This window comes from Microtus pennsylvanicus, chromosome 12, assembly GCF_037038515.1.
Source record: "Microtus pennsylvanicus isolate mMicPen1 chromosome 12, mMicPen1.hap1, whole genome shotgun sequence".
Classification (NCBI taxonomy): Eukaryota; Metazoa; Chordata; class Mammalia; order Rodentia; family Cricetidae; genus Microtus; species Microtus pennsylvanicus.
The window spans coordinates 34,856,778-34,869,135 of record NC_134590.1 but is presented as its reverse complement, the minus strand read 5'-3'; the positions used below and the strand labels follow the sequence as shown (position 1 = coordinate 34,869,135).

At 42.5% G+C, this 12,358-nt stretch overlaps 1 protein-coding gene across 3 annotated transcripts in view; it reads left to right on the top strand.

Annotated features, from left to right (window-relative positions):
- The first annotated feature begins 275 nt into the window (after positions 1 to 275).
- The window catches only part of Nsun7 (NOP2/Sun RNA methyltransferase family member 7), a 38,456-nt gene continuing 26,373 nt past the window's right edge, over positions 276 to 12,358 (top strand). The window contains exons 1-4 of one of the 3 annotated variants that reach the window (XM_075943309.1): positions 276 to 312; positions 2,137 to 2,522; positions 8,632 to 8,690; positions 9,352 to 9,482. In XM_075943309.1, the coding sequence (XP_075799424.1) occupies positions 2,210 to 2,522; positions 8,632 to 8,690; positions 9,352 to 9,482 (503 nt within the window). In that variant the 5' untranslated portion in view covers positions 276 to 312; positions 2,137 to 2,209. Of the gene's footprint in view, positions 313 to 1,219; positions 1,259 to 1,326; positions 1,456 to 2,136; positions 2,523 to 8,631; positions 8,691 to 9,351; positions 9,483 to 12,358 lie in introns of those variants that run through there. The other 2 variants (XM_075943310.1, XM_075943308.1) reach the window with 2 other exon arrangements.

The following is a 12,358-nucleotide window of genomic DNA, read 5'->3' as shown; positions in this document are numbered from 1 at the left end:
CTGAAGGGCCTGGGCATGCCTTCTTCCTCCCCTTTTCTCCCTTTATGTCGTCTGCAAATGGGCATGGGATGAGCCATCTTACACTACGTTGTAATGTAGTGTAAATCCTTAGATGATATCCCTCGGAGAAGCCTGGCTCCCTGATAACTTCATGCAGGAGAGTCATTGGACTAACAGGACGAGGAAGAGGAGGGGAAGGCTTAAGATAGGGCCTTACTATGTAGTCTTGGGCTGGCAGGGAACTCCCTATATAGAGCAGATTGGGCTCGGAGAGATTTACCTGCTTCTGCCTCCCCAGTGCTGGGATTAAAGGTAAGCACCCCCAAGCCAGTGCCAACAGGATTTTGAGTGAAAAACTGCTGTGTTTAAGCCCACTGTGATTTTGGATCTCTTCTTAGTAAAGAAGTTTCCATTCCAACAAAGGCAAATGCCAGACAAGGCAAAAATTTTGTTATTGTTTACCGGGTAGACAAAAGGAGAGACTTTTCAAGGCAAAGAGAAACCTCATGGGAGGGCAGGCCTGTGATCCCAGCACTGGGGAGGTTGAGGCAGAAGAATCAGGATCTGAGTTTGGAATGGAGGGGGTGAGGGGTGTAGAAGGAAGAAAGAGGAAGGGGAGGGGGGAGGAGAAAGCAAAATCACAGCGAGAAGCAATAGCTTGCAGGCTCTCACACACACAGACATAGACAGAGAGAGACACACAGACACACACACAGACACACACACAGACAGTGTAGGCAGGCTTAGAGACACCAAGCAATTCAAGATGGAAAAGTAACAAGGGCCTTCTACCAGAAGACCTTGCCTTTTCAAAGGTTTGGACTTTACCGTGTACTAAGATACTGCATGGCAGGTGGGCAGCAGGATAGAAGATTCAAATATACTATCTCTCGAAACAGGAGGGACCATCAATCTAGTTTATAGAAGGAGCAGAAAGGTCGAAGAACTGATGGAGTAACTACACCAGATAGGGCTAACTGCATTGCGATTACAAGAATTACAGGCAAAAAAAAAAAAAAAAAAAAAAAAAAAAGGCACAGTCTCGAGTCCCATACCCCGACTCAGAATCCTTGGTGATGGGTCCAGAGATCTACATTTTAATGAGGACCTCAGAATTAAACCACGGAACTACCTACAGCCTAACCAAGTATCTCTAAGAGTTTATGAAGGAGATCGGTGAGTGCTCAGGGAGTCTGGCCTCGGTCTTCCAAGAAAGACTGAACTGGTATCACAGCACCCCTGAGGGGACAAGCAACTGGTGAGAGTCACCTCTGCCAAATCCGGTGGGTGAAGTCTGGAGTGTGGCGCCCTCCCCCCTCCCCCCGCCCCGGGTTGCCATGGAGATCCGGGCCCTGCTGGGCGGGCCAACGCCACGGGGAACCGAGGCCTGGGCCCAGTGGGAACCTGACTCCTCGCTCCCTGCAGCCGATCCCTAAGGCGGCCTCTCGAGCTCAGGTGCGGTCTGGAGAAGCGTCCCCTCGGGGGACATAGAGAGCACAGCCTAGAGAAGGACCCTAAGCCAGGGCGCGGCCTAGAGGAACGACCCCTCTAGGGACCCCCGAGAATGGAGGGCGGGACGCGCCCCGAGGGGACACCACGAGAGTGTCCCCTGAGAGACCCGGAGCGCGAGGGGCCCCGAGGAGCAGCGTCTCCCTCCCTCGAGCGTCCCCGCTGCCCGAACCGGCGGGTGGTGTGGCTTGCACTAGAAACAAACGGCCTCCGCGGGCCGCCGCCTCCCGGGGCTCCCGAGGGCCTGTGACCTTCCTCCAGCCCCCCAAGAGTGGCGGCTGCCAGCCCCGGGAACCATCCCAGCCCCAGACCAGGGCGGATTCGCGGAGAAGGTGATTGGGGCGCTTAGTCCCTTGGATGCTGATGATGCCAGGCCAGGGAGACCTTAGGACACTTGTGGGGGTCTGTCCCCAGTAGGCTGTGGCCAGATCGGCTCCTCTCAGGGGATCCAGCTCTCCAGCCGGCCCTCCCACCCTGAATGCAAGTTTTCCTTGCAGTTGGAAGTATGGGATGTTCGGGTGGATAGGACGTGCCACCCCCCCTTGTCTCTAAGGTCCCAGGAAGGGGACCGCCAAGAGAGGTGCTTCAGAAACAGTGATTTACTGGGACAACCTTTTCTTTCCACAGAGACAATGCTTAAGACTACAGGGACAGCATTCTCCCGGACCACCTGAATTGTACTTGAACAACAGGGGCAAACATGCTGGATCCCACAAGTGAACTAGAGTTTTTTACCCAAGAAAATATCGAGGAGATCTCCCAGCTGGCTTCCCTGGAGATGTTAGAGAATGTAGTCGCCACGAAAAAATCTTCAACCATTGTCCCAGAAAAACCTAGCTATCCAGACTCCGTGTACGTTATGGCAGCGAACATTTTTCAGAGTATTCGGGTGGAAAAGTCGCCAGACAGAGTCCTAATAAAGTACGGGAACGAACCCCTGCCGTCCTGGTCCAAATCTGACAATGAAGCCTTCCAGCGCTCCTCCTATGAGCTGGCTTTCAGTGCCCTGAAGTGTGAGTAATTCCAGTCTGGAAGGTTAGCGCTAGGAGAAAATAGCAAAGGTGGTGGTTTAGGCGCAGTTCAAGGTCACCCTGGGCTACAGGGTGAGATTCTGTTTCAGAACACAAGAAAAAAGAGAAGGGTGGTGGGGGAGAAGGCAAGGAATTTCTAGAATGCAGAATGCAGCCTAGCCCCTCAAACATAGTGAATTTTGTTTTGTTTTGTTTTGTTTTTGCACGTGTATATGTTTGGTCAGTTACAACAGTCTACACATGAGGGGGTCTTAGTGAAATTAGTAGAGTTTTCCTTGTTCTTAGACAGGTGTGGTGTAGTCATTAAAATGACCGGGAGCTTGGTTGTACAGGCCAGCTGTTCAGCCAGGAGGATTTGCTCTCCTCTATCTATCTATCTATCTATCTATCTATCTATCTATCTATCTATCTATCTATCTATCTATCTATCATCTATCTATCTATCTATCTACCTACCTATCTATCTATCTATCTATCTATCATCTATTATCTATCTATCTATCATCTATCTATCTATCTATCTATCTATCTATCTATCTATCTATCTATCTATCTATCATCTATCTATCTCCATCTCTCTCTCTCTCCATATCTCCCTCTATCTCTCCATATCTCTCTCTCCAAAGTTTCCAGAGGCCTTCATGGTGGTTAACTATCAACTTCAGAGAGTAAGGTTACTGTAGGTAGGAGCACAGCCAGATAGCGCTTCTAGGAGGAGAGCTAGCAAAGGATGTGGAGGTCCCCTTTGTAGAATTACTTCTTTTCATTGTGAACGGACACCACATGTGTGCGGTCTGGGAGGAGGCCAAAGGAGGGCATTAGGTCCCCTGGAAGAGATGGTTGGTAGGCAACTGCTACTAAAGGGACCCTAAATCCTTGGGAAGAGCAACAAGTGCTCTGAACAGCTGAGCCATCTCTTCAGCCCCCTGGAGTTGTGTTTTATACTAATTGCTACTATAAACTTTATACTGGTTTGTAAAATTAAGCTTAGGTCCAGAGAGACAGAACAGGAATGTCTGGACCGTCAGCAGCGTGGTTCAGTGACGGGTGGATGACCACGAGTTCACTCAGAAGAGGCTAGGAGCATTTTTATGATTTCTTTAGTACTAGGAGGCCTTGCTGAGAAAAGGAAGTACGAACTTGTTGGTCAATTAAAATACTCCTATTGATTAGTTAGACAGAAATATATCTTGTCTCCAAATGTGATACAGCTCAGCTCTGAAACCAGGAACTTGTCACCACAGAGAAGACAATGTAGTGTCTAAAGCAATGGCTCCCACCTTGAGGGTAGTGGCCCTTTCTGGAGTTAAACAGCCCTTTCACAGGGATTGCAGATCAGATATTTACAGAACAATAATTTTCTGGTTAGGGATCAGCACAACATGAGGAACTGTGTTAAAGGGTTGGGCCGCAGCACCAGGAAGGCAGAGAACCGCTGGTTTAAAGCAGCTGCTCGTACATTCTCAACTCCTTGTTTTCTTGTGCTCATGATTTTTGTTTGTTCGCCTGTTTGTTTTCTACACAGGGTTTCTCTGTGTTGTCCTGGCTGTCCTGGAACTCACTCTGATGACCAGGCTAGCCTTGAACTCACAGAGATCTGCCTGCCTCTGCCTCCTGAGTGCTGGGATTAAAAGTGTGCACCAGCACCGCCCCGCCTTTAGATTATGATTTTGTCTCCCACACTTCCCACCAGTACAGTTCTGCACTTTACACAGAGCCAATTTATGACTTTGCATTTTCTCCTCGGACAGTGAAATGCAGCTTGATCAGCTATGTTAGTTAGTTGGTATTTAATGTTAATCCAATTTTAGGTAGTTTTAATTCAAGTTTAAACAGTTTTCTTAATAGAATGTTGAACCTTATCTTTAGAAACCAATCATAAAAGCTTGAGTTTTTGGACATAAAAATAAATCATCAATTATATCGTTGTAACATGGAGATGTGTGTTCTTCTGCCCCGTACCGTTTTCTGTTTTATGCAGAGTCTTGTGACTACTGGATTTTTCTTACTGACCCAGATAATCTTTGTAATCATTATCTTGAACCTTTCCAACCTTCTTTTATGTCTTATTTATTTGTCAGGGTCCTACCATGTGGTCCAGAATATATGATAAGCTCTGGGGTTGTTGCCTCCAGCACCATGTTACAAACGAACAAACAAACAAACAAATCAGAATTTCAATGTAGTGAGTTTTCCAAGATAAGTAAATACCCAGTACTTTACATTTTTTGAGAATTCTATGCATTTTCTTTTAGCTTTTGTATTATCAGTGTGCTGCAAATCTTTTCATGTGTTACTGTGCACACTCCTGTGTACACTTACACTCCACTTGCATTTTCTTTTAGCTTTTGTATTATCAGTGTGCTGCAAATCTTTTCATGTGTTACTGTGCACACTCCTGTGTACACTTACACTCTGCTTTACTGGGTTAGGTTCAGAGTATCACGGTTTAGAAAGTAGATTCCATTTGTTTTCTAGGAGTCTTGGCAAAGACAAACACTTCCGTGCTGTCCTTGGTATTACTCAGAAAGCATTAGCTTTTGAGTATCTAAAATTTAGATGACATCCTTACCTTGAGATACCAATTTAAACAATAGCTATATTATACAAAACTATAACTAAACAATAATAGATACAATATGTTCTAGTGTAAGCTCTTTCTCTTAGCCGCCTTATGGTTCAGTATGATGCTTCTTCAAATGAAGACCAAGTAACCCCAAACTAATCCACCCGCCTCTATTTTTGTTCTTTTTTTATTTATTGAGACAGCTCTGGCTGTCCAGAACACACTATACAGACTAGGCTAGCCTCGAACACACAGAGATCCTCCCTGCCCCTGAAAGTGCTGAGATTAAAAGCAAGCACCACCATGGCCTGCTTCTCAGGTCAATTTTTGATTAAAAAAAAGATGAAGTTATTAATAAAGTCTGTTCTTATAAAATAGAAATTGAGAGAAGTTTGACTTTTGTCAAAAAGAGTTTGAATAATTTTAAGAAGAATCTCTGCATACTTCAAAGGAATACAGATTTCTTTTTAAAGAAGGAGTGGGAGCTGGCATGGACCAGTTATCCCAGCACTCAGGAGGCAGAGGCAGGAGGATTGCCTTAAGTTCAAAGCAAGTCTGCATTACATACCTATACCCTCTCTCAAAAATCCAAACAAACAAACAGATAGATAGATAAGAAAAACCTGTGAAACAGTCTAAGAAATGTATGAACAACAAATAAATGTTTTTAAAAGCTTGAGAAAGAGAAACTCCTGAAATTCCTAACTATTTTGCTAAATTGTATTTCTCTAATTTCTCTAAGTGTATAAAGTTGTTGAAGAATTTAACTCCCACAAACTGACCATGGCATTAACCTGGCCATCTTGGACTTTTTTTTTTTAACCTGCCAGTGAATAACCCAATAAGTGCTTCATGTATGGTTCAGTTGTAGCTTTTGTGAATTAGAAATTATAGCTAAGGGTTTTCCAGACCACTCTTCAACTGTTCCCTAAAAGGGTTTGTAGAACCCAGCAAATGTTTTATGTGCATGGTTTAGTACAACAGAGGGATACATATTAAATTAGCAAGCATTATGCAGGGGGCAGAGTCCAGGAGAGAACAGATGCAAGGGACACATTGTCCTTTCCCAGGGAAGTCTTACGACAGCGCTTGACGTCAGACAAGGGGAAGGAATCACTGCCAATGAGGGGTGCTCACTTTGGCCTTGCTGTGTAGAATTTTTGTTGAGATTTGCTCTTAAAAGAAGACATGCTCAAATGTGTGGCTGACTGACTGGTTATTCAGACTAACTTCTGTAAAGGTCAGGACAATGAGGCGTGACTCAGGGTCCAAGGTAAACAAAGACAGTGTGGACCACACAAGTTATTGCCAGGGCTTAAGGCAACCGCCTACAAGCCAGTCAAGGGCCCTGTTTTTCTTCATAGTGTGCAGTTTGTCTTCTAAAGCCTGCCGAGTTACCTAGAACTCCAATAACCTCTTATGCTTCAGCTGTGACCCAACAGTCAAGGCAATTCTCTTAAGTGACCATAATGGTACTTCTTACTTGTTTAGCTCTTTTTTTAAAACAAAGTATCTAAATTCATTTGATATAAATGGGAAGAATATTCTCATTTACAAATGAAAAAACGGAGGAAGCTCAAGGAGATATCAAATGGTTTGTCTAAAAAGGCAGCCATGGGAATAAAAAGAGAAATATATTCTCTGGATGAAGAGTAGCAACACGTGTCCATAATTCCAGCTTTCTGTGGCGCCACATTCTTTTACTATGACTGTGTAATTAATTATCTTGCATTTGTTAGTAGCTGTTCTGATTTTGCTCAAATGACTAAAATAATTTTGTTAAGTTTCCTTTCCTTGCCCGAAACATAGAATACATTGAATAAAGTGTAGCTATATTTAAACTGATATTTCAAAGTAAGAAAGTCGTGTAACTTTAGCTACATGAAGCTGATACCGTCTGCACAACACCAAAGGTAGTTGGAGGTGATTGTTTCGGCAAGAGTCCTAGAAAGCACGTGTGATACTGGCAAAAATCAGGTTCTGTTTTCCTTCATTCTACCCCTGTGGTCCCTAGTGACTCCAGAGGTCAAGTTTTACAGCCCACACACGTTCACTTAGAAGTCCTTCTTGGCTATGGAAATTATATTTTCTGTGTCAAAAAACTGAGATTTATGCTGGGAAATTATGAAATTGATAGGAATTGGTTTGCAAGTACTAAGGATGCAAAATGCTGAACTTCCTTTCCCTTATAAAGGAAAATGAGAGCATTTCTTATATCCAAAGCTGCTGGCTTGAATATGTATAATGTTTCCCAAAAGATTGCCTATGAAAATTGTAGTTTCCACTTCAAGATTAGTCTTCTTTGATTTTCTCATTTCCCGAATAAAGATAGAAATTCTGTGTTTACATGATAAAGAATAGGTTTTTCAAGAACGCTGAACGAATCAAGACTAGGCCTTGCCTAACATATATATCAGAAACACTCATGAATCCAGGGGAGAATTGCAAATATGTTAAACTGTTCCCCCCTGTCATGAACCGCTGTCCTATCAAGACCTTTTCTTGGCCACTCTTGTCATTTGGTTCGTAGTTAGTTCATCTGTGTCTTCACTAGTAAGTTTTACCAGATACTTAAGTTAAAATTATGTCTAATAAAAGTCCTGTGCATGAATAGAGGAAGATAAAACACTTCCCATTCATAAGGCTAGCAAGAATCCTGATAATTAACACCAGAAGGCTATTAAATGAAAATAACTTCACTCATAAACATAGAAAATCCAGAACAAAATATTTTTTAAAGAGGAATTTCTTTTTTTATAAATATTTATTTATTATGTATACAATATTCTGTCTGTGTGTATGTCTGCAGGCCAGAAGAGGACACCAGACCTCATTACAGATGGTTGTGAGCCACCATGTGGTTGCCGGAAATTGAACTCAGGACCTTTGGAAGAGCAGGCAGTGCTCTTAACCACTGAGCCATCTCTCCAGCCCCCAGAACAAAATATTAACAGTATTAATAACTAATATAACATGCCAGGAATACTTAAAACTGAAACTATCAAGGCTGTCTAACATTTTTCATGTTTTAACGTACCTGGCTGTTTTGCCTGCGTATATTACTGTGTACCACGTGCATTCAGTGCCATCAGAAGCCAGAAGAGGGCACCAAAGCCCCTGGAACTGGAGTGACAGCCAGTTGTGAGCCTCTATAGGGGTGCTGGGAAACTCTGGAAGAGCAGCCAGAGCTCTTAACTGCTGAGTCATCTCTCCAGCCCTGCTATTTAATATTAGTTATATCTTTTTAATGCCTTTCAAAGGTCATACATTAAAAGTGAAAATTCCGTTATGACCACATTGCTAATGCTTTGACTATGAGTCTCTGTAAAGCCTTAACTGTAAGAGCCCAGGATTCATGAAGATTATAAATATTTCATCTTACTGTTATAACTTATGTCTTTATGAGGAGCCAAGATACATTTTAGATGTGAAAGTGATTTTAGAACATTATTTAATGTATTTAATTTAATGTCTTTATTCTAAGATTTGATATTTTGGGTAATAGACTTTTCCCTTGTCTTGCAGATCAAGATATTTTGGAAACTATATTAATAGACAGCGCCGTCTTCCCAAGTACTACAATAGTAAGTAACCAACTGTTAGAATTAGTCTACCTCATTATTACTTTTTAGGAAATGTGAAAATTCCCTCTATCTAAATAATAATCTGTGTCATGTTGAGACCACTCTAAAATATGTTTTTTCCTACTTCTAATGCTTGGATTTTGACCCTGGCCCTGTCATTTTGACTCCTGTACCCCAAACTGTCTTTTTGGAGAAGTTCTATTTCTCAAACTAGATTCCCACCCCCCTTTTGAAGACCTTCTCTTAGCTGGGCGGTAGTGGCACAAGCCTTTAATACCAGCACTCAGGAGGCAGAGGGAGGTGGATCCCTGAATTTGAGGCCAGCCTGATCTACAGAGTGAGTTCCAGGACTGTACAGAGAAACCCTGTCTCAAAGAACCAAAAAACCAAATCAAACCAAAACAAAACCCAAAAAGAAAGAAAGAAAAAAGGACCACTATTTCTCAATCTAACTATACTATGTAAAAACGTTTGTGTTCTTATTCTGTTATTAAAAAGTAAAGGAATATAAAATATTACTGTTATCCATATTCACTCCTATCCTCAGAGGATCAAACCCAAGCCTTCAATCAGGATAGGCAAGCATTCTCCTCCCGAGTTACATCTCAAGCCTTTGGATAATGTTTCTTTAGTTTTCTTTATGTATGTTTCTCCTTGGTAGCCAGATCATTTGAGCAGTCTTATTATTGTGATGCTGTACGATTTCCAAGATAGAAAATTTCATCCCCGTGCCCTTCCCAAAAATGAAGAGTCCATATCAGAAGTTCAAGAAGTGGAGACCCTGCTTAACAGGTAAGAGGAGGTAAAAGGACGTTCGCACAAAATCCGCATTAGCTCTGTCCCTTCTGGAACTTCCGTGGTGGAACTTAGCGATATCTGGGCCTCACACATTTATGAAAGGATGTTAAAGTGTCTTGAGTTCCTTGGCAAACAGTCTTGAATAGTTTAAATAACTAACTTTAGAGCAATTGTTAAGATGTGGGATTGCATGATCCAGTATATAAACATGTGGGGACTCTTCACAAATTTCTAATAGTTTCAGTATGTGCGTAAGCTAAACTTAATTTAAAACAACTAATGTTTGCTTCCTTAACTGATGTCTTTACAAAAAAAAAAACTAACACATAACAAATAGAAAATTCCAAAACTATACAAAATTCACTGTTCTGCCAAACTTAAAAAATGCCTGTCTAGTTAAGAACAAACTGATGCGTTCAGTTTCCGCTTTATCCTAAATATCAACAAGAAACTGCCATGTGGATAATAGAGTATGCGTCTTGAAGGGAGGCAAGGAAAGATAGCAGGTTAAGAGTGGAGTTGAAATTGGGCGCACTGTGGTACTGTGTGTCAGTGTTGCTGTGCGTTCTGTTCTGGTGGTGTCCCCAGAACTCAGATGTGGCGCCAAGTGAGAAGTGCATCAGCAACGAGGGCTTTGCCCTACAGGGTGTATCAGGGCCATCATTCTTACTTTACCTCTTTTGGTTTCTTCTCCTTTTCTTTTGAGTGTATATATATATACACACACACACCCCCATATATGTGTGTACGTGCATATATATGAGCTCGGGTGTGTCTGTGTGGAGATTAGAGGGCGCTTTCATACGGCTTCCTCAGTTACTCCCTTTCTTATATTCAGGCACAAAGTCTCACTGAACCTGGAGCTCACTGGTTGTGTCAAAATAGCTGGGCCAGCAAACCCCAGCAATTTTTCTGTCTGCTTGCCGAGCATTAGAATTACAGGTGCTACGCCTGGATTTTTTATGTGGAGGCTAGGGGTTTGAACTTAGGTTCTCATGTTTGTACAATATGCAATTTTCATACTCAGCCATCTTCCCATCCCTCTATTTTTCCTTGGAAATGGGGTCTTATGTACCCCAGAATGGCTTGGAATGGCTTATATAGCTGAGAATGACTTTGATCGCCTGACCCCCCCTCCCACAATCTCCTACGTGCTGGGGTCATAAGTTTGTGCACACACACATACACACACAGACACTTAGATAAAAGCCTAGACAAATAAAGAAATGAATGATTATCTTCATGAAGAAGAATCAAACCAGATCCTTTTCTTATCTTGCACAAAAATCAAACCAAAGTGGATCAAGGATTTTAAGACTTGAAACTCTAAAAGTGCTAGAGACAAAACCAAGATACACACATCAAGTTATAGGCATAGATAAGGGCTTTCTGCGCAGGGCTCTGGGGTCAGGAAATAGGGCAGCAGTCGACAATGGAACCTCATGAAATTAACAAGCACAGGAAAGGGAACTGTTAATCTAATAGAGTGAAGAGATAGCCACGGAATAGGAGAAAATCTTTGCCATCTGTATATCTGATTATAGACAAAGAACTAAAAAAACACTTAAATATTATAAAACAACCCAATCATAAAATGGGCTATGGAACTGAACAAAGAGTTCTCAAAAAGAATACAAATGGCTAATAATTTTTAAAAAGTGTTACACATTCTTTACCATCAAAGAAATGAAAGTTAAAACTACCTTGAGACTCTCTCTCACTCCAGTCAGAATGGCTTTTATCCAGAAAACAACCGAAGGGCTAGAGAGATGGTGTACTAGTTAGGAGCACTTGCTGTTCTTGCAGAGGACCCTGGTTCAGTTCCCAGCTCCCACATAGCAGCTTACAACCATCAGTGACTCCTTCCAGAGGACATCACACCTTTTTCTGGACTCTGTGGGAACTGCATGCTTATGGTACACTCGTATAAATGCAGGTAAAATACCCATAACAAAGTAAAAGTCTTTTAAAAGAAAACAAGTCAGGTGGTGGTGGTGCACATATTTAATTCCATCACTTAAGAGTCCGGGGCTGGCGGTTCTCTGTGAGTTTGAGCCAGCCTGGTCTACAGAGTGAGTTCCAGAACAGCCAGGGCTATGCAGAGAAACCCTGTCTTGAAAAACAAACAAACAAAGAACAAAAAGGAAACAAATAGCAGCAATTGCTGGTGGAGAGGTGAAGAAACAGGAACTCTATTTAGTGTGTGTGGGAATTCAAACTGATACAGCCACTGTGGAAACCAATGTGGCTGTTTCTCAAAACACTAAACAGAACTGCCATATGATCCAGAATACCATTCTTGGGCTGGGCATATTCCCAGTGATGATGCATCACGAGAGAGCTATTTACACACCTGTGTTCATCGTTGCTGTATTCACAATTGCTCGGAAATGACACAAGTCTTGGTGTCTATCAATTGGTGAAGAGATAAACATAATGAAATTTTACTCAGCTGTAAAGAAAGACATAATTATGGAATTTGTAGGAAAATGAATAGAACTAAAAGTATCCCGAGCGAGGTGGCCCTGGCCCGGAGCTCGAGCTGCTCCGAGTTTCCATTTGTGTTTCCCGTTCCTCTGTCTCTGCATCTCTCGTCCAGGGGTGCGTATTTCAGAATTAGTAGGTACTTTTGGCCGAGGGGTCCTCTGCTTCAACTGTTGGCAGCCTATCTCATGTTCCGCTTTACTCTTGGCTACCTTCCACTCTCTTCCCTTTTATCTTAGCTGGAACTTAACTCCTAGGAACTATCCCTTGACTCCCCTAGCAAGGACACTTTAGCCCACCACAGCACAGTGAAACGCCTTTCCTTGTTATTAGTACTTAGGACATCTCAAAAAAAATTGTTGTTGTTGTTTTCCGCTGGACTCTAA